Here is a 27,610-nt window from a genome sequence, read left to right as displayed (position 1 = left end):
TTATGAGTAACTAAACCATTTTGTGAAAACAAAAATCAATTTATAATTTTTTTAATTTTTTTTTTCCAGAACTACCTTGCCAGAAACTTTTACAACCTCCGCTTCCTGGCACTTTTTGTTGCTTTTGCGATCAACTTTATTCTCCTCTTCTACAAAGTAAGGCCAAAGTTCATGTACAGTTTACACAGTAAAAGAGTCAAACAAACAAACAAACAAACAAAAAAAACAACGTGTTTTCCCTCAGGTGACCGGTGATTACTCAGACGATGAAGACCCTTGGGATGGTCGAGGTCAAGCTGGGGAGGAGGAGGAAGAAGAGGGTGCGCTGGAGTACTTTGTCCTGCAGGAGAGTACAGGCTACATGGCGCCAACACTCCGCTGCCTGGCCATATTACACACTATCATATCTTTCTTGTGTGTAGTGGGATACTACTACCTGAAGGTACACTGACAAAGTAAAACAATTACAACCTCTAAGGTAGTTTAGCTCTAGTTTCAGTTATTAATTCTGTTGTGGTTGTACACTCACTTCCTGTTGCATTACACAGACTGTGCACACAACAAATGTATATAATTTTCTTTACAACTTCTCTGTGTGTCCAAGGTGCCTCTGGTGGTCTTCAAGCGTGAGAAGGAGATAGCCAGAAAGCTGGAGTTCGCCGGCCTCTATATCACAGAACAGCCATCAGACGATGACATCAAGGGGCAGTGGGACCGACTGGTCATTAACACGCCGTAAGTCAGCTACACTTATTAAACTGAAGCTTTTAAAAACAAAAGTTCACTTTTAATTTGTTGTGTTTTTTGTGGTTTTTTTTTTTTGTTTTTGTTTTTTTGGTCAGATCCTTCCCCAACAACTACTGGGATAAATTTGTCAAACGCAAAGTAAGTTGGTCTGTTTCAACCAAACTCTTTTATGCATGAAAAAGTGAATTCAGATGGGTTTTTATGAACTGCCATCTACAATTATCGTCATTCTGTTAATTTTTGCAGGTGATCAAAAAGTACGGAGACCTGTACGGAGCAGAGAGGATTGCAGAGTTGCTGGGCTTGGACAAAAGTGCTCTGGATTTCAATCCCACTGAGGAAGCTGTCACCAAGGAGGCGTCACTGGTGTCGTGGTGAGAGATTAGAGTGACCGAGGCAAAAAACAGAGGTCAACGAGAAAAATCCGAGTCCTCATATCAACTCCTCTCTGTTGACAGGCTGAGCTCCATCGATACTAAATACCATGTCTGGAAAATGGGTGTTGTGTTTACAGACAATGTAAGTTTTAAAAATACTTTTCGATGAGTAATTTTTAACGCTTTTGTGGGATAACGGGAGCGTTGACAGATGAAATGATGAGACTTGCTTTTTGGTTTGCTTTTTTCACCAGTCCTTCCTCTACCTGGTTTGGTACACAACCATGTCCATTCTGGGACACTACAACAACTTCTTCTTTGCTGCCCATCTGTTGGACATCGCCATGGGATTCAAGACCCTCCGCACCATCCTCTCCTCTGTCACACATAACGGCAAACAGGTGAGGAGGAAGGAGGAGGATGCAGCTCTTCCTCTAAGCAGTAGGGGTCACTACAGAGTCAGTAGTTAGTGGCTGGGTTTGAGCTTCTGAGATCATCCCTCACTGGTATAAGTAATCTATTACTGTAGTCAACAGTCATCATGGATTAATTCAGCTATGGTGGTGCCTGTTGTTTGAGGGGCGGGACAATGGTATGCATGACATCACAAAATCTCCTTGGCAATCTCTGACATTGATCTCAGACCCCAGACCCTCAGACTCTGCCCCTGCCTTCGTAGAGGAACCAGCAACACACACATCAAGTGTGACATCACTCGGATAAGCGAATCTTGAGTTAATGGAGTCACAGACAGCATCAGCAACTTGCGTGTCTGCCATCAATTACTTGTTACATGTCTTCAGACGACAACAAAAAAGCCAGTGAACATCTATACATCGTAGTGCTGCTCTTTCTTTTCAGACTAATAAATGTGATGATAGTTTAAGACACCTACATGTATTTATTCTCACATTTGAAGCTCAGATGATAAATTTTTGCTCGGCAGAATCCAGACGTGGCATCTCCTTACCAGCAAACATGTCAGACGTTTAAGGTCAAAAGGCTCTAATGCCTTCATTTAAATTCCTCTGGTGACTGTGAGTCCTCGCGCAGATTCTCATTGACCAGAGGCGCGAATCGAAAATTAATGTCAGCCAAATCTCTAAAGGTGGAAGTACAGTGAAATTGGGCTGCTAAGAATGGCCGCCACCTCCCTCACCTGGTGCCGGCGGGCAGATCAATCATGCTGTCAATAGAAAGGCTGTTTACTTCTGCGCTCACCGTTGCTGCTGCTGGTTTAGTTTGAGCTGCATCTTAACAGAGCTTTGAGTCAGATGTCAAATAAGACTAATTTCGATAGATTTTTACTAAAAACACAACAGATGTGAGCGTCACTGCCGCTCACCAGTGGTTTGTCTGTTTGTGTGTGTGTGTGTGTGTGTGTGTGTGTGTGTGTGTGTGTGTGTGTGTGTGTGTGTGTTTGTGTCTAGCTGGTGCTGACGGTGGGTCTGCTGGCCGTCGTGGTCTATCTCTACACTGTGGTGGCCTTCAACTTCTTCAGGAAGTTCTACAACAAGAGTGAGGATGAGGACGAGCCTGACATGAAGTGTGACGACATGATGACCGTAAGGATCAAACACGCCTCAAATCAGTAACGTGCTTCATGATGTTTGGGTGACAAGTGAGTGTCCTACTTCCTCCTCAGTGCTACCTGTTCCACATGTACGTGGGCGTGAGAGCGGGAGGAGGCATCGGAGACGAGATCGAGGACCCGGCAGGCGACCCCTACGAGCTCTACCGCATCCTATTTGACATCACCTTCTTCTTCTTCGTCATCGTCATCCTCCTGGCCATCATCCAGGGTGCGTACACGTTATGTTCAGGATGTGAGAGGTGATGCCGCAAAAGTACCTGATGTGCTAACGGCGATTCCTTTGTGGTTGCAGGTTTGATCATCGATGCGTTTGGAGAGCTGAGAGACCAGCAGGAACAAGTCAAAGAGGACATGGAGGTGAGAGCATCCGCCGCCACGTTCATCATCAAACAGCTCGCTGAAAAACCCTCACGCTTTTTACATCCCGTTCAAGCTTTGAATTCCACAAAGTTCGTGCACACTCACACTTCTGGAGTTTCCCCTTCCCTTCTTTAATGTTGCATCTTTGATATATTTGACTGTTTTGTTTGTTTGTTTGTTTTTTTTGCTAATTATGCAAACCGAGCTCATAACACCTTTTGGAAGCGAGGGCTGTGTCTTGAAGCAGCTTTACTGCTTCAGTTGTCCAAAAATACAGCAATTAATAATTCCTACACCCTTTTCTCAGTTTATGACCACCTAGTCAATGTTTTGCAAAACCAAACCTGCTCAGATGACACACTTAAACGCACACGTACACACACTGAGTTGCGCTCACAGTGCATGTGTAAACACATCAAAACACACATTTAACATTTCAATTCTACTATTAATTACTGAAAGGTGCTCACTTACATACATGCACCTGTTTTGGAACACAAAGTGCTGTATGCCTTAATTGTTTTTGCACATTTGACTGAAACACAAACACAAAGACTCTGGTATGCTTCACCCGTCCCTCAGCATCTCTAGCAAGAGTCAGGCGAAACAGAACAAATACGTCTGCTGTTATGTGTAAAATTGTGTCCTATTACAAAATTACGTCGTCCTGCCTCTCTGCCGTCAGACCAAGTGTTTCATATGTGGCATCGGTAACGACTACTTCGACACGACACCTCACGGCTTCGAGACTCACACCCTGCAAGAGCACAATCTGGCCAACTACCTGTGAGTACCCGCCTCCGTGAATTTCACCTGAAACCTTTCTGATCAGATGTGGAAGTGATCGGCGGTGTCATCTGTGTTCGGCCTTCTCTCTGTAATCTAACCACATGATTGATGGCATCAGCACGCCGCAGCAGTATTAGGGCCAAAGTTGCTAATAGCCTCGGTGATCCAGATCACTAGAGCCCATCAGGTATTCTTTCCATCTGTCTCTGTGTTTCCCGGCACTCCCTGTTATCCAGTGTTCCTCTAAAGCTCGGGACAATAGACAGTCTCAGTCCATTGGCGCTCACAGTCAGCTGGCCGCAGGATATGAGAGCGGCCTCATTATGTTGCCTCATTACTATTTAATGCCATGAACTTTATTGGAAAATAGGTTTGTGATAGCGTGATCTCATATCGTATTCATCATGATTTGGCACGCTGGGATGCCCGCAGAGATACGCCGGCCCGTCGCCATTTACACTTGATTTGGGAAACAACAGGTGATTTGGTGACGAATAGGGGACGGCGCAGTGCTGATGCCTCCTGGTGACACCGACCCTGACATTTCCTGTTGTGATCAAACGTGTCTCAGCATTACCCTGTCTACTTTTTTAACTGATAAGATGCTTGCTTGCTTTTGTGCGTACGTGTGTGTGTTTGTGTGACATTTTTGTTTTGCCTCATTGACTTTTTCTAAAGGTTTTTCCTGATGTACCTTATCAACAAGGATGAGACGGAGCACACCGGCCAGGTACTGTGTTATTATTCACAAATGACCTTTCTCCTAGGAACTATAAACAAAACCACAATTATCATCCTGTGGCGGCACCAGGGCTGAATAACCAAAAGAATGTTTAGTGCTATATTTTTGGTCTTATTTACCATTTAAATTGCAATTACTTTCTATTAATTGCATTTTTTTCTATGCTTTTTTTGTGTCTGGGGACCCACTTCTTAAAAGACAAATCACTCTGACCCAGTTTACAAAACACCTGATCTATAAATCATAAGATGAGCCTATTTGTGCATAAATTAACATTTCTAAACAGACATTTATTATCCATGTAGCAGTATGCCTTTAAGTGAGTTAACATTGCCCGCATCAGGAAAACACACATCAAGGATGCTAGCCAATCAGCTGTTAGCATCAGCTGGTAGAATCCATGTGTAATGTGCTTCAGTCATTTAAATCATATCTAATCTCAACAGACACATAAATATTGAGCTTTCTAATGTGGTCAGTGGGTCTGTTAGCTTCATAATATCTTTTTCCAGTCCAGTGCCCAAGAGGAGAAAACCAACTAGCCCCCCATGTGGCTAAGATGTGTATTGCAGGTATTAAAAGTTACTTGGCGACCCACAAAAATAAACTTCTGCAATGCACCTCTGACACAGTATTTGGGAGCGAAATGATTTATATTATTAGTATTATTATATCATATTTTATTTCATCAGATAAAATGACAAGCTCAGACCTTAATAATGTAACATCATGCTTCTGATTTCAGCTATATAATTTTAAAATAAAACCATTTTAAGTCCTAGTGTGTACGTCTGGAGGACGAGCGTGCTGGGATAACTTATACATCTGCTTGTGTGTGTGTGCATGCATGCATGTGTTTGTGTGCGTGCGTGCGTGCGTGTGCGTGTGTGTGTGTGTGTGTGTGTGTGTGTGTGTTAAGGAGTCATATGTGTGGAAGATGTACCAGGAGCGCTGCTGGGATTTCTTCCCTGCTGGAGACTGTTTCCGTAAACAGTATGAAGATCAGCTTGGATAGAAGGATCCTTGGTCCAGAGGGCTGCTGGGATATGTAGTCCTACACACAGCTGATGGTCTGAGCTCTACTCAGTCCCTCCACCAGTGTTGGGACTGGTGAACAAGGAGGGTTAGCCGCCCATGCAGGATGCACTCTGGTCACCGTTGGTTCAGTGCCAGTCTTTGAGGAAAATTTGCCTGGACTTGACCTCTTCTTTTTTTTTTTTTCTTTTAGTTTTGGGACTGTGACAACATTTCCTTTTACTCCACATAACCCTGAATCATTGCACAATTTATTTATCTTTTTTCCTTTTTTGAGAAACACTGGGTTGTGTGGGGTCATGGGACAATGTGTCGGTCATGTTATGCACAAGACTCCAACTTAAATCTTTTAAGAATGTTGAACTTGAGACTTAATGCCAAAAGAAAAGTGGAGGAGTAGATGAATTAGTGCATAAAAATACATTTTTTTAAAACGTTGTATGATTGGTGAGGTTTTAGAATGAAGAGGCAAAAAGTTTTATGTAAAATGTAAAAAAAATAAAGCCTATTTTCTCATGAAGTGCCTTATAGTACTGTAACTACATTACAATGAAGCTATGCAAAACCTTTGTTTTGTTTTGTTTTCTTTCTTGTATGTAAGTTCCGTGGTTTCCCTGGAGCAGGAACACATAGTTTGTGGCTGAACACGGGAAAACGACCTCGATTCTTCTCTGCTCCAGGCAGCATAACTGCAAATGATTGAGGTGCACAGCGTATGAATACCACATCTGGATTTACTGATCACCTTAAAACTAAGATCCAACTGCTATTGTATGGCCATTTGTATGTAGTAGCTTTGCGGATTTGTGCATTTCTTTTGATGAAAAAAATAAAGTGATCAATGCAAGAAATATGAATGTTGCAGCTGTTTTTTTGTTGTTGTTTTTTTCATCAACATAATGACTTAAAAGATGGAGACTAAAGCGAGGATTTCATTACTTGAATAACCTCAGATGAGCAGTTTGGAGTCCCTCCTATTTAGTTGCCAGGCAGAATTTAGCTACGCCCAGATACACAAGCTCACCAACAAACAAACTGTCCAGTGCGTGGCTCGTCATCTCACAAAAGTACTTTTACCCAAGCATTTAAGCGGTTATATGTGACTGAACTTCTCTTCTCTGATTTGATGGAAGTATTGTTTTTTACTGCACTTCCCATCTCTTGATTCAAAGGGAAAGATTTGCAAACACAGTAGTACAAGGGGTTAGAGGCTGCGTCGGATCGTAGGTCTCAGAGTAGGTCGTAGGCTGTCCGAAACCACAACTGGCGCGTGTAGCGACCTACTTCGCAACCTAAATTCCAGCCTAAACACGCCCACGTCGGTTCAGGTGCATCCTACGGAGCAACCTATGGCCCACAATGCACCGTGGACTTCTTCTTCGTCCCCTAAAAGCTTGTGGACGCGCAAGCCAGGTTTGCGCCACCAACAGTCTCCCATTCTTATGCAACACAAACGTTTATAGTCGTTGTTGATGACTAAAAGTGTGTTCACACCAAACGCGACGCGGTGTGAACACACTTTTACAGGTGCGTTGATGTGCTTAATAATAAAGAATGAGTGAAAGGTGCGTTCAGAGTAGAGTGCAGTACGACAGTCAGGCCAGCAGGTGGTGCTTACGTTGGTGCCGTCTACCTAATTGCGGTATCGGTGCTCTGCCAGCAGAGGTCGTATTTCACCACTAATTCTCAAGGGTGTCCGAATGGTGCCGCCGTGTGTAGGTTGTAGGAGTAGACTGTAGCGGTAGTAAATTTCATGTTTATTAAGATTTAACGTCATTTGAAAGAGTCGGAGAACTGTTGATTCGCTGATGCTAACAAACCACGCCCCTCAGAAAAAAATTAACAACAAAAAAACTTTTGAAATTCGCCGCATCTGATGAGCAAGCAGAGAGGAAAAAACAGTTACTATTTCAGCGCCAACATGTCAAAAAGACAGTTGAATTTGCTGTGTTTTGTTTTGGGTTTTTTTTTTTCTAAAAGAAGGAAGAGTTGCATGACGCTTCAAAAGGAGTCAGAAAAGCCTCCCCGTGCTGCGACAAGGGCAGCTGCAGCGGGAGGCTAGCGCCGCCACAGCTAGCCAGGCTCACCTACAGCTAGCCAGGTTCACCTGCAGCTAGCGAGGCTCACCTGCAGCTAGCCAGGTTCACCTGCAGCTAGCGAGGCTCACCTGCTGCTAGCCAGGTTCACCTGCAGCTAGCGAGGCTCACCTGCAGCTAGCCAAGCCGGGGCAGGAGGCTGGCACCGTGGCAGCGGTGGATGTGGGGTGTTTTGGACAACTAAATGGTGAGCATACTGTCTGATAATAGGCCGCCGCGCCAATCCTTAAATACTGTAATAATAATGGAGGATTTTTGTGATTTACTGTGAGATCTTTTTTGTGGTTTGTTTTACAAGTTGGACCTGTTGAGAAATTAATTGCTGACTGTAGACTGTAAATCCCACCTGTGGTGATGTGGGCATTTCACCTGTGCTGTGCAGAGGAGGCTAAAATAATTGTAAATTATCGTCATAACATTGATACCATGGATATTATTTGAAATTGAGGCTCGTAAGTCCCGCAGCATGGCAAGTGGGCATTTGTATATTGTTTTCTGCATGTTTTCTGTTTATGCCCCTCTCTCACCCCGGAGCTGTCACATGTACCTTCTGTTCCAGCACTAGTAGTACATGATGAAGATGACGTACTTTCAAATGTTTCAAACCAGCAAAAATCATGTGATCCATCCCAGAAAAAATCCTACAATTCCGAGTTCTAAATTCAACCTTTGGCCATTGGAATTTGGTACAACATTAAATGTTCTCAAGCACCATAATATACACAAATACCATGTAGAATGTGTACTTTTACCTTTGTTCTTAAGTAAACTAAATATCAAATTCTCAAGTAAGTATAACTTTTATTTGTACAGAGTTTTAATTTATCTGGGTTTCTCTACTTTTATTTGAGTAAAGAAAGGACGTACTTCCTGCATCGCTGGCAGATTCTTCAGGTGATCCAAGCCTTTTCAAAATAAGATCCGGCTGTGTGCACACATCATTTGTCTTCAAGTTAATTGAATTACTGGGACCATCATGACTTTTCTTGTTTTAATAATGAGGGTGTATTCTGAGGAGGTGTGCTCTAGCGCTGGTCAGAGAGGTAGGACGGGGCATCAGCAGGCGACGTGATGGAAGCTTTAGTCCTTATTACCCATGGTGCCACCTGTCAGCTCGCATCATGTCACCCCACCTCAGGCACCACGCGGGGCTGCAGGCTGCCACTGGGAGCAGCTCTGCCTCCTCGACTCTGCCCTCTTCACCGCTACACTTTTATTGTTCCATCACATTGGGACTCTTCTGTTTTTTTTCCTCAATAAAAAACAGTGACTCACTGCCATTTATTATTTTTCCAGTTTAGTAAAAACTGTTTTGACAGTCTTCTATAAAGCAAATGCAATATCACACCACCAAACTCCATGTCAAGTTTCAGTTATTATTCTCTGCTTCAGTGAACAAAGAGTCTCCTGCAGTATTTAGCGTATAATGTCACCATTAGAACAATGATATGATCATGTTTAATCGTCTGACATAATGGAAACCGCTGGAAGCCAGTCTAACTACGAGACGGTAACAATTAAAGCGCCACATAAACAAGGACGTAGCCGTCAGAGTTGGAGGGCAGACTTTCAAATTATCTCTGCGCAAACTTTTTTTTCGGGTTGAAAAATCAGTTTATTCAACCAAAGCATGAAAAGATAAGATAAAAAAAAAGGTCTCCTGAGAGTCACTGACATGTTCCTTTACACGGCAACTCCATTACGGCGAGCTGCAGCGAGAGAGAGGGGTCAGTTAGTGGGCAGGTGCTTGGTAAAGGTTTGGTCACCAGTGGAGTTCTGTGATTAAGCAGCTTCAGTCTTTGTGCTGGAATGGCGGAACCCAGGGGACGGAACCGTACTGCAGCTCACCTCCCTCACTGTCAGGAGAAGGATCGGACAACTTCCTGCTCTTCTCTCTCTCTGTTAGTTAACATTTGGGATTTGGAATCCAATGAGCGTTCATATCAGTCTAATAAATCAGTGGAATCATTTGTTGGCTGTAACATCTGATTCGTCCTTCCCATAACCACCTGCCCCGCTGATGTCATACGTCTGTAAGGTGTCACTGTCGCTGTTGTGAGCGGTGCACACCCCTGCATGTGGTCGGGAATGAAAAAGCAAGGAGTCCTGATTGTCGCTGTCAGTTGGTGCAAGAAGGTGCCATGATGTTTTGTGACATATCATGGCACCTTCAACCCTTCCAGGCTTTTACACAGCAAAAACATTGGTAGCTACGTGATGGTGGATGACAATCTGAGCCAAAACTACAGATTTGTGATGCTACTTTCCTTCTGCAGTGTGACCAAATTGAAAATCTACAATGATTATTTGCGCAACGTGTGTGTCTTATATTTGTAGACATAACACATGCTTTGATACTGAGCTTGTGTGTGTGTATAATGAAGGTATAAGTTGACGGTCATTTGGAGCCTGATCATCAAACTGCATCTAGCAACCGCGCGGAAGTCCAATCATCACATCTTCTGGGGTCGCTGACCTTTATGCTGAAGTGACCTTTATTCCTCCCTCATGTCGTATTTGGCGCTTTCAACCACCATCAGTCAAATCTTCAGCATCTCTGGGATGTTCCCTCCAGCCACTGAATGGTTGGATTGATTGACGCGGGTCATCAGAAATGACAGAGAATTTTTCATCTGTGTAGAACTTCAAGTTTGCCGTGAGGGTCTCTGCAGGTGAGGCTCCTTGACAGTCGAGTTCTGCATGAACCCAAAAACCCAGCAAGCATCTTCTCTGGTTCTCTAGGCCTGCCTCGTGCTGCAGGTTCTTCTGCGGCTGATCTGCTGAGGATCCAAGGTCAGGCCGAGTCTTCTCTGCTTGTAGACGGTGACGCGAGGTGAACTGTGCCGCTGAAGGAAGGTTGGACAGAGCCGAACAGGCGGGTGTTGAATTGCGCTGATATGGCAGGTGACAAGTCAAATGCAGTTTCAGCTCTGACAGTCTCCTCTCACCTGAGGTGGGGTGGGGGGGTCGCTCTCAGGCTTGTGTGGATCGATACAATCATCATTTATCATCTGGAGCCCTCAAAGAGATTTTTCAGCGTTTTTGGAAACGTGCGCTTTCTTTCTCTTTCTCTAATGCTAAGCTAACCCTTGACCTCAGTGCGGGTTGCAGCAAGGAGGTACCAATGTTTTAATCCTCTCCACAAGAATAAGACGCCCCCCCCCCCCCCCAAAAAAAAATCCACACTGTATTACAACTGCAATATGTTGTATCAGACATGAGGTATTCTTCAGAATCTGGATCCTCGAGATCTAATCCTACAAATAACGCTAGCGTCACACAGTGAATCTGAGACACAAGAAACAATTTGACACTTGTAATCAAGACAAATATGTGGGATGATTACGTGCAGCAATCACCAGGTTGTCAAAGAGCTGAATGAAAATCACTTTAAGGGCAGGACGCAGCGTGGATGAGGATAATTAGCACCACAACTCTCACGATGCGCTAAGTGAATGGCTCTGAGAGAGAACATTAGCACCCCGATGACTGATGACTAAAGAGATAGCGATTGCATAATTCAATCTAGAAGCGCTCCTCCCAGATGAATAATGCATGCTTTTATCAGTGGAGTATGAATGAGCGTGACACCGATGCTCAATAATGTAAGTTAAGGAAGGACGTGAAGTGTCTCAAAAGCTTCTCCAGACTTCCATCCATGCAGCCTGGCGAGCAGTTCACGGTCCAGTTCCTCCTCCCCGGTGTGAGCCAGGGTCAAAGCCGGGTGACCAGGTTACAGGAAGTGGTGATCCTTCTGTCATAGTTGGCCTCAATAACTCTACTTGTGCTGCTTGTTGGTAGAGTTCATAGAGAGCAGAGAATGTTTGGAGTATTTCAAGCGTATCCTATCTGTGTGTGACTACATGCGTCTGAAATTTTAAAATAAAGAGCCAGCATCACTTGGGCAATACTTTAAAATGGCACCTGACACAAAAGTTGTATTTTGCGTTTCATATCCTCACAAATGGGTGTATTTGTGCATTATCTATTTGTGACTCCAGAATGCAGACAGATCCAGCCACGTAGATTTAGCTTGAAGCTAACGACGGGAACAGCTGACAACCACAAGTTTACAAACTGCCGAGCGCATCGTCCACATCGTCCGAATCAGGCAATAAACTCAGTCACCCACAAATACTCTGCACCAGCAGGTCATGCTAGCAACACGTTCCGAGGGATGATTACAAACCGAATCATGTGACATGATCTGCAGCTTCAAGGAAGAGCGTGACGGTGAACTTCAGAGTTCTGGACACCGACAACACAACATAGTCAGAACATGCTTCTAGCCACATAAAACCAGTCAGCGCTGCAGTTTGCCACAAGATAATTTTCTAGAAAAATCTTTGCAATTCTCCTCTCTGTTCTCATCCCCCACAGCCATCGCAGTTTTTGTAAGTGAAACTGGAGATGAGAATGAGTTCCGGTCCACTTCACCTGATGACTAAAGATCAGCAGAGCTAATGGGAATGTAGGTTCAGGGCTCGCGTTTCAATGCATAGATTGTGGGATAAATCCTCCGTTTCAGTGATTCTGCTGGCTGCGTCGCGCTGTTTTATTCAGTTTATTCACCCCTGAGAGAGCATTTTTGGAAACGTGTTTTTGGAGGAGCAAAACAGATAAATTGATCGAAAGCCGAGGCAGATCATGCAAAGTAAGTTCCATATTAAAAATGACGCAGGCAAATGATTGAAAACCTACGGCAGCAACATAGGTCCAGTATTATGGCCTGGTCTCTGATACACACATTGACTTTAGCAATAGATTTTGTAGTCAATAACAATTATAATCATAACTGGAGCAGCTACACTGAACAGGTCAGTCGCGCGAGACGAGTACACGTCTGCACAAAGTATTAGTTGTTGAGTTGTTTTTTTTTTTAATCATGGACACAAACTCCATAGAACTGGCAGAAAACAGGAAGTAGACAAAGTTAAAAAAAAAAAACAAAAAAAAGAAGTCAGTCCATGATGTTTTTGTGTTTTTGCAAATCGAGTTGTAAGGCGACATGACACCCGCGTTTTTGGTGCAGTGTGAAAGGGGCTCTACACACTCCTGCAGCGTTGTGGGTGTCCGTAACCTACTTGTGGTCTGACGTCAAAATCAACAAGATCAGTTGACTCCTCTCTTGAAATGGTTCATCTTTTTTCATTTCATTTTTCTCTCTTTTTTTTTCCTCTCCTTCTTGACATTTCAATCAAATTCCTGAAACGCAAAATAATAATAAAAGCAAAATCCTCTCTAAAGTTTGGGCCCTAGTACACTCCAGGAGAGAACCAAGGAAGGACCACAGTTAGAACCATCCACCATGAGGGAGACATGACTACTACGTTATCTAGTCTTCAGGGTACTTATACCTCCAAGATACAGTACTCCAGCAGTAGAAATATACGTTGTTGCTGTGTGTAATTATAAACTGGGAGAGAAGCGTGTTAAACGCTGATCTCGTTACTGTTGCGCAGGTGAACGAGCTCATGAATGCGTGTTTAACGTCAGTTTCTCTTTTTCATGTTTCACATGTTGTGTTTGCTTCAGTTCTGCTATATTTAGGCTCAATCATTCATTGTACTCCAGTGAGTGAAACTGTCAGGGTTCAGTGAATAACAGCTGGGACTGTTGTTTTATACGCTTTATATTCCAGTTCGGTCTGATGATGCATAGCCGACCTGATCGTCAGGTGTGGAAAGTTTATGTTGTCATTTCCCCAACACAATATTCCTTATTTGATTTTAAATACAAATGGACATGTGTAAAAATGGTCTTTTGTATTCGCACCTTGGACAGTGACAGGTGAGTAATGTTAAAAACCAGAACCTCCCCGAGGTTCATGCAGAGGTGTGTGATTATGTCATTTTGCTCTGCACAGAGCAGAAAAGGGAAAACAGATAAAATAATGTCATTTGATCCAGCGTGGAAGCCTCAGGTGTGTTCCACGGGTAATTTCAACATGACAGGAGCTTATAAAGTCAATTTACTGTTGTTTTTCACTCAGCTTTATTAAATTTTGTGCCCCTGGACTTGGTTTTTTTAGCTTAGGCAGCTTTAGGTTATTGTGCACATAAAAACAATGCAGGCGGGTGTCACCAGAGCCCAAAGCCTGTATTAGACTTTGTTGCTACACTTATGGGATAAAGGGAATAATACATTATTGATTAAAGTTCAAATTGATTGCGTTTTATCCACCTTGTGAATCCCTTAATTCGATTATTTGTGACTATGGATGAAACATTAGGGGTGTAATGTGACTGCAATCATGAGGCTGCAATCACTGTCGGACTCCAGTGTGTGTGTGTGTGTGTGTGTGTGTGTGTGTGTGTGTGTGTGTGTGTGTGTGTGTGTGTGTGTGTGTTGTTGATAAATGAGCAGCTGTACTTTAGCTTGTAATAACTGCTGTTGTGTGGTTGCCTCTGATTGTGAACTCTGCTGTCCTCCGCCCGCATGTGCAGGGTGACGGAGAGCAGCTACCAGAGTCCGAAATGTCGACAAGTAAATAGCAGAACCCCTCCGACCTCCATTGGTCACATCAGGTTACCTGCTGTGTCCCGATTCCTGATACAACCACCGTCCAGGGCTGAGCTGTCATCTACACCCTCACAAATCCTCCCCGTGCGAAGAACTTGACGTTAATTACATTATTGATACTTTTGTGCGCTTTAAACTTGCAATTTTACACGAGTTCATGCTGGGGTTAGATAATACATCCTGTCAGTATTTGCATTCCTTTAGCTTTTTCCTTTCCTGTCCTACGTCAGGGCGCAACAGCAACTATCAGAAGTTCTAAACTTTGACAAGTCTTAGCAAATCAGCTGTATGTGCGACAACTTTGCTTTGTACGAAAAAAACGTCGTCCCAAGGCAGCTGAAATTTTTTTCAGCGTTAATTTTCTGAAAAATTGAACTTTTAATAAACATTTTGCAGTCATTGGGACAAAGAGTGTCTCCAAACGTCAGTTTGTCACTTGCAGATCAATAAACAATTGTGAAAATACATTAATTACAGTATTTGTGATGTTTAGATGAGGTGCGCTACTTCTCATAATGTTCTTTTGATTACAAAAGTTTTTACGCTAGTTTGAAAATCTGCTGTCGTGCAAGGTATCAGTGTGAAACTACATTACCCACAATACTCCATGTGCCATTACTACTGCAAAAAGTAAAAAAAATAAAAAATAAAATAAAACCATAAATCAGGCCACAGTTTTGTAGCTGGATTGGCGTAGCGAGAGTTTGTGAATGTACAAGTCTGAAAAAGTTCTGTACACGTTTTCATGCAACAACATGCAGAAAACCCTCAGAAGCAAAAAAACCTGCCTGAGTTATCCAGAGTGGACACTTGACTTTATTCTCTTGTCATTCAACTCTGGAGCTCAGAGCAACTTTAGCCAATTAGCACACAGCACCACCGGAATCTCATTAATAAACCATAGCACATTATTTAGGATGGAAATTAAAGATTCATGTGCAAGACTACTAAAAAGACAAGTATGAAACTTCAAACCATCAAAGTGCACTTTATGAATCAGCCCTCTTCTTCGGGAACATTCTCCGACTTTTGACAAGACGTCATTTTGGATTTTTCCTGGATGGCCCGGCAGCGTGAAGCTGCACTTCTGACAGCCGATGCGTCAGGAATCCTCTGCAGTGTGAGGGAGGCTGTCGTTGTTTATCTTCCATTAAGCGGGACTCTCATCTCTCCTCTCTCAACTCACACAACACGCTTTACTTTATATGTATCAATTAATTATTCAGGGATATAGAAACGGGCTCACCAATGAACAAGCCTACTCATTTACTGTACTTGGTTTGTATTTGTGAGCTTTTCAGTGTACACAACTAAATCCAACGTTTCCGAAGCACCATGAGTTCCATCATAAGCAGGTAGCGCTGTGGAAAGTAGCGCAAGAGGCTAAACACAGCATGATTCAGCCAGATGGGAAAATCAGCAGCGCTTGTTTGGTTTAAAGCCAAGTTTGCAGGGTCCGTAACAGCAAGAGACTCGCTGATGGATGGTGGAATTGTGGGTGCTGATGATGGGGGTCTGCATGATGGGCACCCAAAATAAACTTCATCGGAGGATTGGGTAGGTGCCGGGTAAACAGCCTACAGACATCGACCCACTGAGGACTCCTGACAGACATCTCAGCCAATTAGCATTCCACACCTCTCCTCCTGCTTTGGGCGCCATTCTCATGTTGTTCAAGAACAAGCAGGGTGACTATCGCCTGAAGAAGGGGGTCCTCTGCAAGTCCTGGCATTCCTTCAACACACACCCATCAATAAACATGTCGATAAATCCCTGTGTGTACTTCAGGGTCTGACTGAGTGCTGATTAACTCGTCGCAGACAAAAGCCAGACACTGGATGTTAGCACCTTTAGCTTGAAAAATAACAAGATGCCAAGTGTTTACAGAGCTTTTCTGCATCATGATTTGAAAAAATACCCAACTGGGCAATGTCAAATTTATACTTTGTACGGCAAACAGTAATTGTAAATCTAGTAAAATGGAAAATCAAGAAACATTTCAAACAGAGGGAACTAATATTAGCTTCAACACAAAGGCGCTGCAGTTCCCCCTGACTTCCTCTGTCCTCAAACACGAGTTTCATCCCTTTCTGCTCTCATTAAATTTAATCGGCCCCCACTTTGTTAAATAAATGAACACAAATCAAACATATAAGTGTTCCTAATAAGAGACGAGCAGGAGGAGAGAAAATGACAAAGGGCGCTGAAGTGAGAAAGAAACACATTTTTTTTCCTTTCATTAGAAGCTTTTGTTTGAAAAGTTGAATTCTGGCTCGTTCTTGTTTCACCAAATACAGTGACAGTGTTAATTAAAAAAGGTCGGAGAAAACAACCTGGTTTAAAAGAAACATATAATCAACATTCATCTCATTTAAAAAGGTCAATTAAAGCGGCTGAAGGACGGCTGCAGAACAGGTAATGAAATGTTAATCTGAATTTAACAGACTGTGAATTATACTAATGTGATTCCGCTGCTGATATTTCCAGGCCTGCAGGCTGGTGCTGATTTTAAGCTGTCCCCGGGTGAAATTAAAATGCAGCCACGCAGGCTTGGCATGACTAGTGAAACCTTTCTTTCCAGTTAACTGTGTCTGCAAATTACTGCCAGACAGAATGAAAGAAGGATCCCAACAGAGGCTGCGCTGACAGTAGGGACCTTGTGTGTCACGATTTACTGAATTCTTCCAATTAATCTTTGGGAACTATAACCCAAATTCATGCCTCACATCTCTAAAGGAACGGACAAAATACTAAACATATTTATGCGTATGATTCTGTGTCCCTCTGGTGCCATTATAAAGGGTGACCAGGTCGGCTTCAAGTCCCAGTGAGGGGCTAAGCTGCAGTAATTTGTGGCTTCAGAATGGTAAGGGGAGGCGGTCCCACCATGTGGCTGTGTCAAGGCCTTGCAGAGCTCCAATAATGAGGAAGGTCATTAAAAGCCATGAGGCTTGCACACACAAAAGGAGCTGACATCAAAAGCCTCCAGCGTCGCCTTTGTCTGCCTCTGCACACTTGCTTTTGACCTCCGTATCACCGCCATGTGACAGCGTGGGTGACAGCGCGTCCACCTTTGATGCAACTCGAACCAAGTGACGAGCTGTCACTCGTTTGTTTAGCATTGCTGCACATCTGTGTCGTTGTCAACATTTCTGGTTAAAACTTAACTTTGTTTTGTATTTTTGCATGGTTAATTGATTTAATATCGACTTTTCTTGAGTTAAAAGTCAACGCACAAGCTGAGTATTCCCGGGAGGCACAACACCGCACACAGAACATGAGTGTCATGATCCCAAATGTTTCACACGTTGGTGCTGATGCCTCACAATAACACTCCTGTCCACCGCCGCCCCGCCCCCCCCACACACACACACACACACACACTCTCTGTTTAGTGGGTCTGCCTATGAAATGATGAGTTCTTGTTGGTAGAACATCCCACCAAACCACATCTTCCATTTCCTGGGGGTTGCCCTGTTGAGGGACTACCCTTACCTGAAATAATGCAGGCAGAGGGCATTAAAGAGAAAAGTGTATCGGATGACTTTTGAGGCCAATTTCTCCACTGCCTCACCACTTGTTGCTAAGCTAACTAGCAGTTAGCCATCTGGCGGCAGTCTGGATCTCTGTAATACATTCAGAGTGAAGAGAAAGAATCTACTTGTTTAACACAAAAAATATGGCCTGTTTCCCTAAAGGCTGGCATTCCTTTTACTAATCAACCTCTAAGTCACTCTGTTGTTATTCAAACCTAGAAAAAGATTCTCACGACCGGCATTGACTGAGTTATCAAAGGACGATTCCTAACCTTCTAGTGGAGTTGTACGGAGTCACGGGGGGGGGTTGATGGTGTGTTAGAGCGACAGGGAGCAGATGAGATGTGCTGTGACAGCTCGGCTCCTCAGTAGCCAGACAGCATATGTACAGACGAGAGAGATTGAGCAGCCCGGGCGGTCTTCATGAGGTCAGGAGTGTATCTCAGTCCGTCTTCTGTCTCCAGCTTTGACAGACGTGGTACAAGTTAAAACCCTGGACTGAACGGCTGCGGCGTGTAAATTAGTTTCACTATCATGCGCTGAAGTTGCCTGGAGTCCCCTTCTGCATCACTGTGAACCCGTTTTGGTCGGTCTTGGTGATCTCACCGGAAACTCATGAGATCCATATACGCCATGAAGAGGGCTGTGAGGTACGGCTGGGGACAAGCAGATAAACTTAACTCAAGCGTGAAATGCTTTTCAAGGAATGTACGCGGAGACAAGCAAGGAGATAGCGAACGAAAGTGACAGAGAGGCAGAGAAACTGAATGACTCACCATGCAGAACACAAACCGTATGCTTTTGTTCTCGTGGTGATGAGTCATATCAGATTCATGCAGTTTGTGACGTTGCTTTTCATATTGTTATGTGATCTCTGGCATTTGCCTAAAAACGCGTACCGTGTAAGCCTCTGCAAAAGAGGTTAAGATCTTCTGAGTCCGAGAGGCTAAAATTAGGAATCCTGATTGGACACTCAGCACTTCGACTCTGACGCTTCATGGTCTTGTGCTCTTCGACCGTCATCCTCAACAGGAATCAAGCCAACGGAGCTTCACATCCTGTCTGCAGTTGTCCAATGAGACTGAATCCGTCAAGGGAAATCATGACTATACGCTCAAAAACAATAAATCATCCACCCTGTATTTTCATATTTTGATATAATGAAACTGGAGACAAATGAATAAAGCCTCAGGAAATGATCCTGACACACATGTACAATGCTTATGGTTTGCCTTTTTTTTCCCCATTGCTCTTTTTGTGGTTCCCCTTAGTGTTGGGTCGCTCCCAGAGGGCTGCAGATGTTCAGAATAAAATCACCTGGAGGTGGATTTGAGTCCTGCTGAGTTGATTGGCAGGTCTGTTCCCTTCTTTAGAGTTGTATAACCAGAAATATCAATCTTCTATTATCTCATGAAAGCCTCTTGAGGTTGTTTCCGCTTAAAAAAAAATTGCTGGTGGGTCAACCGCTTTGACTGTAAGCATGAGTGTAAAACTGCATAAGAAAAATAAAGAGTTGAATTAGGAGGAAAATGAGCGAACGCAACCAGAGGCAGTTGGAATAGAAGAGAGGCTTGGAAGAAAAGAAGTAACAAGACTGGCAAGAATAATCGAGCCAGGAGACTCTCTGAAAGTTTAAATTTGAGTCCAGCACAGAATATCAATCCAAACAACGTTGGTAGACTTTTACAAACTTGGTGAAGGCTGCTAATAAAACGTCTCTACTGCAGTTCTTTTTTTTTTATTAAGCGATAAAAAAGGGTCAATATGCGCTTAACTACACGTAGACATTTGACCTAACTTCAAGATGTAAACAATCGACTCTAATTTACAGCTCATTCTGATCAGTAATCATATCTCCAAAATAAAACAAATACATTTCAGTCAGACAGGTCATGTTTGGAGTATTTAATACAGAAATTGTTTGGTGCTTTGATGTAAGATATCTTAGCCACCCCACCCCTACACCCCCCCCCCCCCCCACCCCTACACACCCCCACACCACTCCCACCCTTTCACAACTGGAAAAGCGAGCAACTCCAGTCAGTGGTCAGACGGGTTTGACCTTGCATTTGTTTCTAAAGGGCCTGCTGATGGTTTGGGCCAGTGCAGAAAAGAACCTCCTAACTGCAGCGCACTTGGACTTTTTACAGATGTTGTTCTGGAATGAGGAGACGATGCAGTATTTAAAAGCTGTACAGTCAGTCTCCATTATCTCTACCACAGCCTGTGCACTGCCCCATTGGTCTAGCAGGTCTTCAAAAATTGCCTTGTCCATATTTTTAAGGGACTTCTCAGTCACTTTGAAGTCCACTTCCTTGAGATCGGCCCAGACCATCTTGTTAAGGCCCCTGGTCAGATCCTGCAGCTTCTGTGCAGGCAATGTGATCTTTACCTTTTGAATAATTCTTGAGACAAGCTTGAGAAGTAAGACGTCTATGGACGCCCTCCTCACGTCCTTCCAATGTATGAACTTTTTGTGTGCTTCGCCCTTTAAGGGTGATGATGGTGTGTTCTGTGAGAGAGGAACCTCCTCCATTGTTGGGACCACTGCAGATTTACGTTGGGACGACAGTTCCTCTTGAATAGAGGTAACCATTTGCATAATCTGGCGCTGAGCCCTGTATTTCATCCACCACTTCATCAGCTGTTGGTGGATTGATACCCCACGCCAGACAGCAGTATACATGCCAGCATGTGAAGAGGAGACAACGCTTTTGTCACTGACAATGCGTCTGTAAACCGTGGTGGTCAGTTCATTGGTCCCTTCCTCATCTTCAAATTCCTTCAACCTGGAGAAACCACACCGCTGGTTTAGATCGGGCTGATGATCATCCAGGCTTCCTCTGAGGATGTGGGAGTCCAGGCTATCCATGACGGACTTCATTGACACCTGGCTGTCTTCCTTTTCCTCCTGGTTGACTCCACTCTGGAACCTTCTCACCAGGCGATGAATTGCTGCTCGAGCAATGCATTTGCCAAAGAAGGTTTTAAGTGTGTGGCCCAGTCTCTCTCCCAGCCGCTTATTCTTCCTCTTGGAAGCAGCGCTCCCCACACGCGTCTTCTCACAGCTCTTTTTCTCTTCGTCTGAAAATACTTGAGCAACTTCCTCCACCACAGTCTCCATCTCTTCTGCAGTGTGAGACTCCAGCCCGTCATCCATCATGTCTTTGATGTATGACTGGGAGAATTCACCAAGCTGCTTCCTGATGATCTCTCGATCTGTGGAAGCTACATGGCTGTCTTGTGGGGTCAACACCTCTCCGTCGGGTTCCAACAATGATTCTGCTTTTGCTGGCTCACCCTCTTGCTGCAGCTCCTCTCTCAAGGTTTGTCGAGAGACTGACTTCGACTTTTTCTGTCTTGGTACGGACACAAACATGTTTTTTGCCTTAGCCATGAATACTTTCAGCATGGCAATAGCTTGACTGAGCATACGGTTCAGTCTGCTGGTGGATGGGATCCATTGGCCAGGCTCCTTGGAGGCCACAGCACTCATACTCTCTGTGACCTCCTGACTAACCAGCCTGGCCAACCTCTCTGAGCTCTTACACTCTTGTTTTGCAGCACCCAGAACCTGAGCAAAGCTCTTAGGCAGCGTGTCACGCAGGCTAGCCTCCAACTGCTCCTCCGTGATTGTGGTGGGCATTTCCTGGATGGTCACTGACACCGATGAAACTACGTTCATCAGAAGCTCGGCCACCAAAAATTTTGTGCCATCATCTGGTTTACCAGATGCCAACAACAACTTTTGCTGCCCTGACATTCTCCCAAAGAAGAACTTGAACAGTGAATGAAAGTTACGACCGATGGTGTTTGAAAAATCCTCCATCATCTCTATTGGTTGAACTCTGTTCTGGTCTCTGGTTGAAGTGTCAGAAAAGGACAGTTGATCTAGCAGCTGGTTGTTGTCTGTTCATCTTCGGAATAAACGCTTGCTTATATATGTTCTTGTTCCCAGTGAAGATCACTGAACTCTGGAACTTCACTGACAGGATGACTGACAGGATGATTGACAGGATGACTGGATGACTGACAGGATGACTGACAGGATGACTGGATGACTGACAGGATGACTGGGAGAACATGCTAACTCCACACAGAAAGATCCCGTGTCCAAACCATTTTTACACCGACAGGCTCAAACAGTCGCACTTTGGCACTGACATACATTGTGACAGAAACAGCAATAAAACTGTACGTCCGTTTTGTAATGTCTCACCCAATGTTCCTATCACCTGTCACCTGGGATAGGCTCCAGCACTCCACTGCGCCCCGCCCCCCCCGCTACCCTTAACAGGATAAGCGGAAGAAAATGAATAGATGGATTATTTCCATCAATCACTCAGACTAAACAACATTAGGAAAATAGGATCCACACTAAAAAAAAACAAAAACAAAACAAACTGCATTGTTTCAGAGACCTTGAGGAGCTGTTGAGGCTGCTCTCAAATGACCTCTTTAAAATCATCTTGCCGCCAGATTGGAACAGCCAGAACTTTCCTAATGCTGCCGTCTCAGCAAAAAACAATCCTGGCTCCAATCCAACGCAGCGTTTTAGAGGGAAACATTTCAGAGATGCATTTCCTGACAGAGACATTACATTGTAAATGGCTTTAATCATCGGATGCACCCAGGTGTCTTGAGTTGTTGCTGCTATGGAATGTTTGCATCTGTAACGGGTTTCCTACTGGTTTGAACAGTTGCCATATTCGCTAAAAACACCTTGAATCCACGCTGGAGATGTGTTTTTCCCAAAGTTTTTTATTCATTATCAAAACTCAAGTATTTTAATAAAGCTAAATAATGAGCTGTGACAATTTTTGTAAAAAAACAAAAAAACATTCCCTCAGAATCCGTTGTTTGTCAGCCTTTCATGACTAGTCATTAATAATAAAATGATAAATGAAGACTAGCGTTGCCGGCTCTTTGATTACCAATCACATTTAAACACTTGACAATCACATTAAATCAAGATAATGAGGCAGACTTGATCTGACAGGCTTTCAACGCTGCTCTGGTTATTTCCTTCCTGGTTCCTGCATTGTTACAGCTCCTGTTATTTATTTGACTCCCCCAACACGTCCTCTTGTCCACGGCATGATGGGTAGTGTGCAGTCATTTAACACATTAAATGCTTTATCTTGTGTCAACTCTTACTGATTCTTATCTGGAAGAATTTGTCATTGTTTTTGGTTTGTTTTTTTTTAAATGATTTTTATGTGTCTTCACGTTATTTATCACTTTTTTTCTGTAAGTTTTTAAACATAAAAAATGTTTTTAAAAAAATAGAGTTTTTTGTGTGTGTGTGTTTTGTTAAGAGGACACTTCCACTCCTCCACTATGCTGCTTGTGGGCGATGAATGGACTCGGTGAGGGGGACAATAGTGAAGAAATGCCTCCACGCAGCAGAGAAAACAAAACGTGAGAAACAGTCATTTTTTTTGACATGAGAAGTTGAAGCATCCCAAACGCTGAGTAAATGTGGGCGGATCCGATCCGGGGAGGCACCAATTAGAGCTCTTCTATTAAATAAACGTGGGTAGATCGCACCACACATCCGGCCTCAACTCCATCCTTTGGCAAGGGGACAAAGAAATCCTACTCTGGACATCTTTTGACTTTTCAACTTGAGATGCACGGGGATCCTTCAAGAAAGGAAAGAAATGAAAATAATTTCTCTACTCCCATAATTCCAACATGGGCCGTGCGTACGGACATTTATGTGCAAAAAAACAAAACAAGCAAAAACATCATTTTATGTTTTTTCCGCCTGCTTTCTGCTCCTCTTCCTCTGATTGATGCGCCTCTGGAACAAACTGATATCCTCGTATGGGGAAGTTTGACTTTTTGAGCGATGACATAAGCATCCAATACAAAAAAACCAAACAGTGCTAAAGGGAAAAAATTATGTAAAATAAAATTATGAAAACATCAACACATGAAAAATCTGTTCTCCCTTTCCCACCCCTGCTGACAATACAAGAGATATTGGAGCAAAATATGAATAATAAACATTCAATGGTGTTTTTTTGAGGACAGTTCCTGTGGTTTAGACCGTGGAAGCATCTTTTCTCCTGACTGTGAAGCCCGCGGGTCAGCAGGCGTTCTCGTTGCCACAGGCAGAAGAAACCCACATTCCAAAGTGGGTCATGCTGTTTTTGGTAACAGGATCTAATTGTGTTTTTTGGGCCACAAGGACACAAGTTCTTAAAGCGCATCCAAAGTGAAATGTTTGATCGACGTAGGGCAGACTGAAAACGTCTCCTATTTATTCGGATTTGTAAAAGTGACAGGAGCGCGTCGATGATACAGTTGCATTTAGTTTGAGGAAGAAACGATCTATATACTTCTAACAAAAGCATGAAAGGTTGGATTTGGATTTTTTTTTTTTAAGTTTTTTCCAACAGTCTCAGATGTCTGCAACTTTTCCCACCTAATATGAATTCATATAAATGAAATAGCTTCGCCCACGTTAGCTGATAGCAGTCGTGTTGCCAGACTGAGCCAATTCACTCTTCCTCTTTGGCTCGCCACACACCGATTTAAAAGCCAACGATTTCGACAATTTTACGATCTGTTAATGCGCCTATGAGTGGCTTGAAATATGACAAACAAGATCTATAATCTACCCGTAAATATGTCCATACAGCCCTTTAATATGCCCGACTTGCTCAGTGCAATCATGTGCAGTGCTGCGTGTGATCTGGCCACAAGGACGAATCATGTACTGTATACAGTACTAGACAGGTGAATATTCTGTGTAGAAATACAAGATTATGTTGTAATACAGTGTGTCTTGTAAACGGTGTTGATTTGATCATTGATAACTCATCAATGAACAGAGTCACAGTTGTGGTTGTGAAAGAACGAGCGCACGTCGACATTGCACCCATGTGCACTCATTGAAACCCTGAATGGACTGAATTGTAATTCATAATTCTGTACCTAGAACTGGATTTGAAAGCGAAACCTGCATCGTTCCAGCACAGCATGTCTTCCCTGAATGGTCTATAACAGGATGAGGACTGATACTTCATGTCACACTGAGTAACAAGCTTGGTAATCAGGCTTTTGTTCAACCTACTGATCTGGATCGCGGACATTGAGTTTCTGTTTTTCGGTATCGTTTTCAAATTTAACACGACGTGTCTTTTTCACTCTCCCAGGTTGCATAGCTTGCTTTTCTCTCTTCCAGGATTTTTCCATGTCTCACCTCAGAGAGGGGCAGATGGAAGCGTCCTACGGGTGGTCCTGAATTACAGTAATTAAAAAGACACAGACAGCCCTTCGGGGGTCAGGGGGCGGTGTGTGTGTGTGTGGGGGGGGGGGGGGCAGAGGGGGCAGAACCCAGACAAATCAGATGCTTGTCAATTCTTTTCCTCTCCTACCTTTTCTCTCAGGGGTCAGACAGTTGAAAAGCTGTTCAATTCTTTTCTCTTCACTCAGGGCTGGAAATTTGTCAGCTGCGCATCAGAGTCTCTTGTCACACTCATTTGAAACAGTTTTTTTTTTGTCAACTAATAACTCAGACAAATTGGTGACAGGAGGACAACTCTCTTGAATCTAATTGCTGTTTTTAATTTTGCGAGCGAGTGAATGTGCATGATAATGTGCTGCGTAACGCTTTCTGAATTCCATTTCTTTTTGAAAACACAAATAATGCATACGGAATATTAATTGAGCACCCGGTCATGTCTGCCACAACAAGGTTAAAGTTGGCAGCGGAGGGAGACCTCATGTGCCGCTGGAGTTCGCGTAGAAAGCTCCTGATTGAGTCATTCACAGTGTCTCTGCGATGAATTCTGCACAGATTCAGGTTTAAATAATATAAATTATGATAAATGATGCATCCATGAAGGTAAACATTGCCAGCTCTGCTAAATATTTCAAAATAACTTGATTATGTGGTTTCCAACAGGGTATTTGTTCAGCAAATACGAAGAAAAGCATGTGTATATTAAAAGAGCTCCAAACAAACTCACGTTTTCTTCTCAGGGATGAAGGCGAGTGGCACAGCACAGGGAATTGTAAATCCACTGAAACAACACATTGTATTGGCAAATCATTGTGTCAAACAGGAGTTGTAGCCTTGGGCTGCGGGGAGACTGAGAAAAAAGAACGGTCAGGCTCGACTGCAGATAAACATTTGTTGCACATCAAAGCTTAAAAGAGAGAGGAACATCAGAGAAGTCGATTCTTCCTGCAGAGAAATACGTGGGGATCAAGTGGATTAAAGGGCGGGGGGGGGGGGTGCTCCATGGTGACTCATTGATCGTTTTATGTCATGCAATTGGATCTTCATCATGGGCGTTGATGGAAGTCGGTCCTGTGTCAGTGTTGTGGTCAATGAAATGATGCTCATTTACTCAGTTTTCCTTTATAGACAGAGATCGTGTTCAGGTAATCGGATTCTCCGGGGCTGAGAAATGAGACAACACAAAAAGTGCCTGAAACACGGTTGCGAAAAAAAAAAGATGTTTTGTAGATAACTCAATGTATCACCTGACTTATTACTTTAGTAAACATTCATGAGTGCCAGTGCAGTGTGATTTTTTTTGTTTTGTTAAAGAGTTTTAAAGGTTAAGAAAGCGCTGTCTGGTAAGGGTGTGGCAACCATGGCGGGCTACTAAAATACACTGAAAGGAATTTGCAGTTCGTGTTGTTTGTGCTACCGCCCTAAACATCCTGAGCCCCACCCTCTTTTCCGGTCTCAACTGTTGTTTGCCCAGAATCTTTGCCGTGAAAAACTGATGCGTCTCTGGTTCTCTCCCGGATCCAGACCCTTCACTCTCATCCAAATATGGTCGCCTCTGGCTCCCAAAACAAGAAGATGTCCACTTCTTTTAGCTTGTGAGAGTCACCCAAAAGTAGAAGGAAAACATCGGAGGATTTCACCATGTAGAGACTATTTTTTTTTCTCCCAGCATATGGGTGCTCAATTGGGTCAGGAGATAAGCAAGCCCCAGTGGACTGTGGACAGATGCAATCCATCTCTGGCAGTGGAGATGTCCTCCCCCATCTTCTCTGTCTCTCTGGCTGGCGGGCAGCAATCAGATGTTGACCTGTGGAAAAACAGCCGTGCCTTCGGGAAGCAGACGAGCGGAGGAGAGCCTGGATGATGGCAGGCTTCGCTGACATCTGCTGTCATTAGACACATTACAGTCAGGACTGTTTTCCAGAGAGAACTAAGATAATTAAGATCAAAGGGATTCAGCTGATGAAGATTAAGGTGCATTCAATTTTATTTTATTGATTTTTGGGGGGGTTTATCACAAAAGGTCATATATTTCATTTCAGTCATTGATTGATTACCAAATTTCAATCACACATTTAATTAGAAAATTAACGGTGCGTAGAGGAAGGTTGTCATTATTCCTGATAGACTTTTGTGATTTCATCAATACATCACAAATAATCAATATGAAGAAGTTGCTAGAAGCATGATTGCATGGGTGTGTACCCGTGTGTGTGCGTGTGTGTGTGTGTGTGTGCGTGTGCGCGTGTGTGTGTGTAAATGTCCACAAATAAAAATATGACCGTGCTGTAAACTTTGCGCTGGTCAGCGATTTGACAGTGATGATGAGCCAGGTGTCTGTCCTCTGGCCCGCAGCCTGGAAATGTCATTAGATTAGATTGTTAGACGGGCTAGGAGGTGGGGGGGCCACCGTCATGTTTGTGTGTGTGTGTGTGTGTGTGTGTGTGTGTGTGTGTGTGTGTAGGGGGGGTATACTGTGCTCTGTTGAACAGACGTGGTGGGATTTTCATGAAACGCATCAATCATGTCATCGGCATATAGCTCTGACCTAGTAGCA

General features: G+C 43.6%; 1 protein-coding gene across 9 annotated transcripts in view; it reads left to right on the top strand.

Annotated features, from left to right (window-relative positions):
- The window catches only part of LOC147246705 (ryanodine receptor 3), a 98,497-nt gene extending 92,008 nt beyond the window's left edge, over nt 1-6,489 (top strand). For all 9 annotated transcript variants that reach the window (XM_086183418.1, XM_086183415.1, XM_086183417.1 and 6 more), the window contains 13 exons: nt 70-156; nt 245-442; nt 605-735; nt 843-885; nt 994-1,121; nt 1,206-1,266; nt 1,379-1,525; nt 2,555-2,689; nt 2,770-2,926; nt 3,011-3,075; nt 3,764-3,864; nt 4,546-4,597; nt 5,529-6,489. In XM_086183418.1, coding sequence (XP_086039544.1) covers nt 70-156; nt 245-442; nt 605-735; nt 843-885; nt 994-1,121; nt 1,206-1,266; nt 1,379-1,525; nt 2,555-2,689; nt 2,770-2,926; nt 3,011-3,075; nt 3,764-3,864; nt 4,546-4,597; nt 5,529-5,624 — 1,401 coding nt within the window. In that variant the 3' untranslated portion in view covers nt 5,625-6,489. The remainder of the gene's footprint in view (nt 1-69; nt 157-244; nt 443-604; nt 736-842; nt 886-993; nt 1,122-1,205; nt 1,267-1,378; nt 1,526-2,554; nt 2,690-2,769; nt 2,927-3,010; nt 3,076-3,763; nt 3,865-4,545; nt 4,598-5,528) is intronic.
- The last annotated feature ends 21,121 nt before the right edge of the window (nt 6,490-27,610 follow it).

Source organism: Aulostomus chinensis, chromosome 17 (genome assembly GCF_037954235.1).
Source record: "Aulostomus chinensis isolate RoL2024-O1b breed Wild chromosome 17, RoL_Achi_v1.0, whole genome shotgun sequence".
NCBI lineage: Eukaryota > Metazoa > Chordata > Actinopteri > Syngnathiformes > Aulostomidae > Aulostomus > Aulostomus chinensis.
Note: the sequence above shows the minus strand (reverse complement) of the source record. Positions and strands in the feature narration are given on the sequence as shown.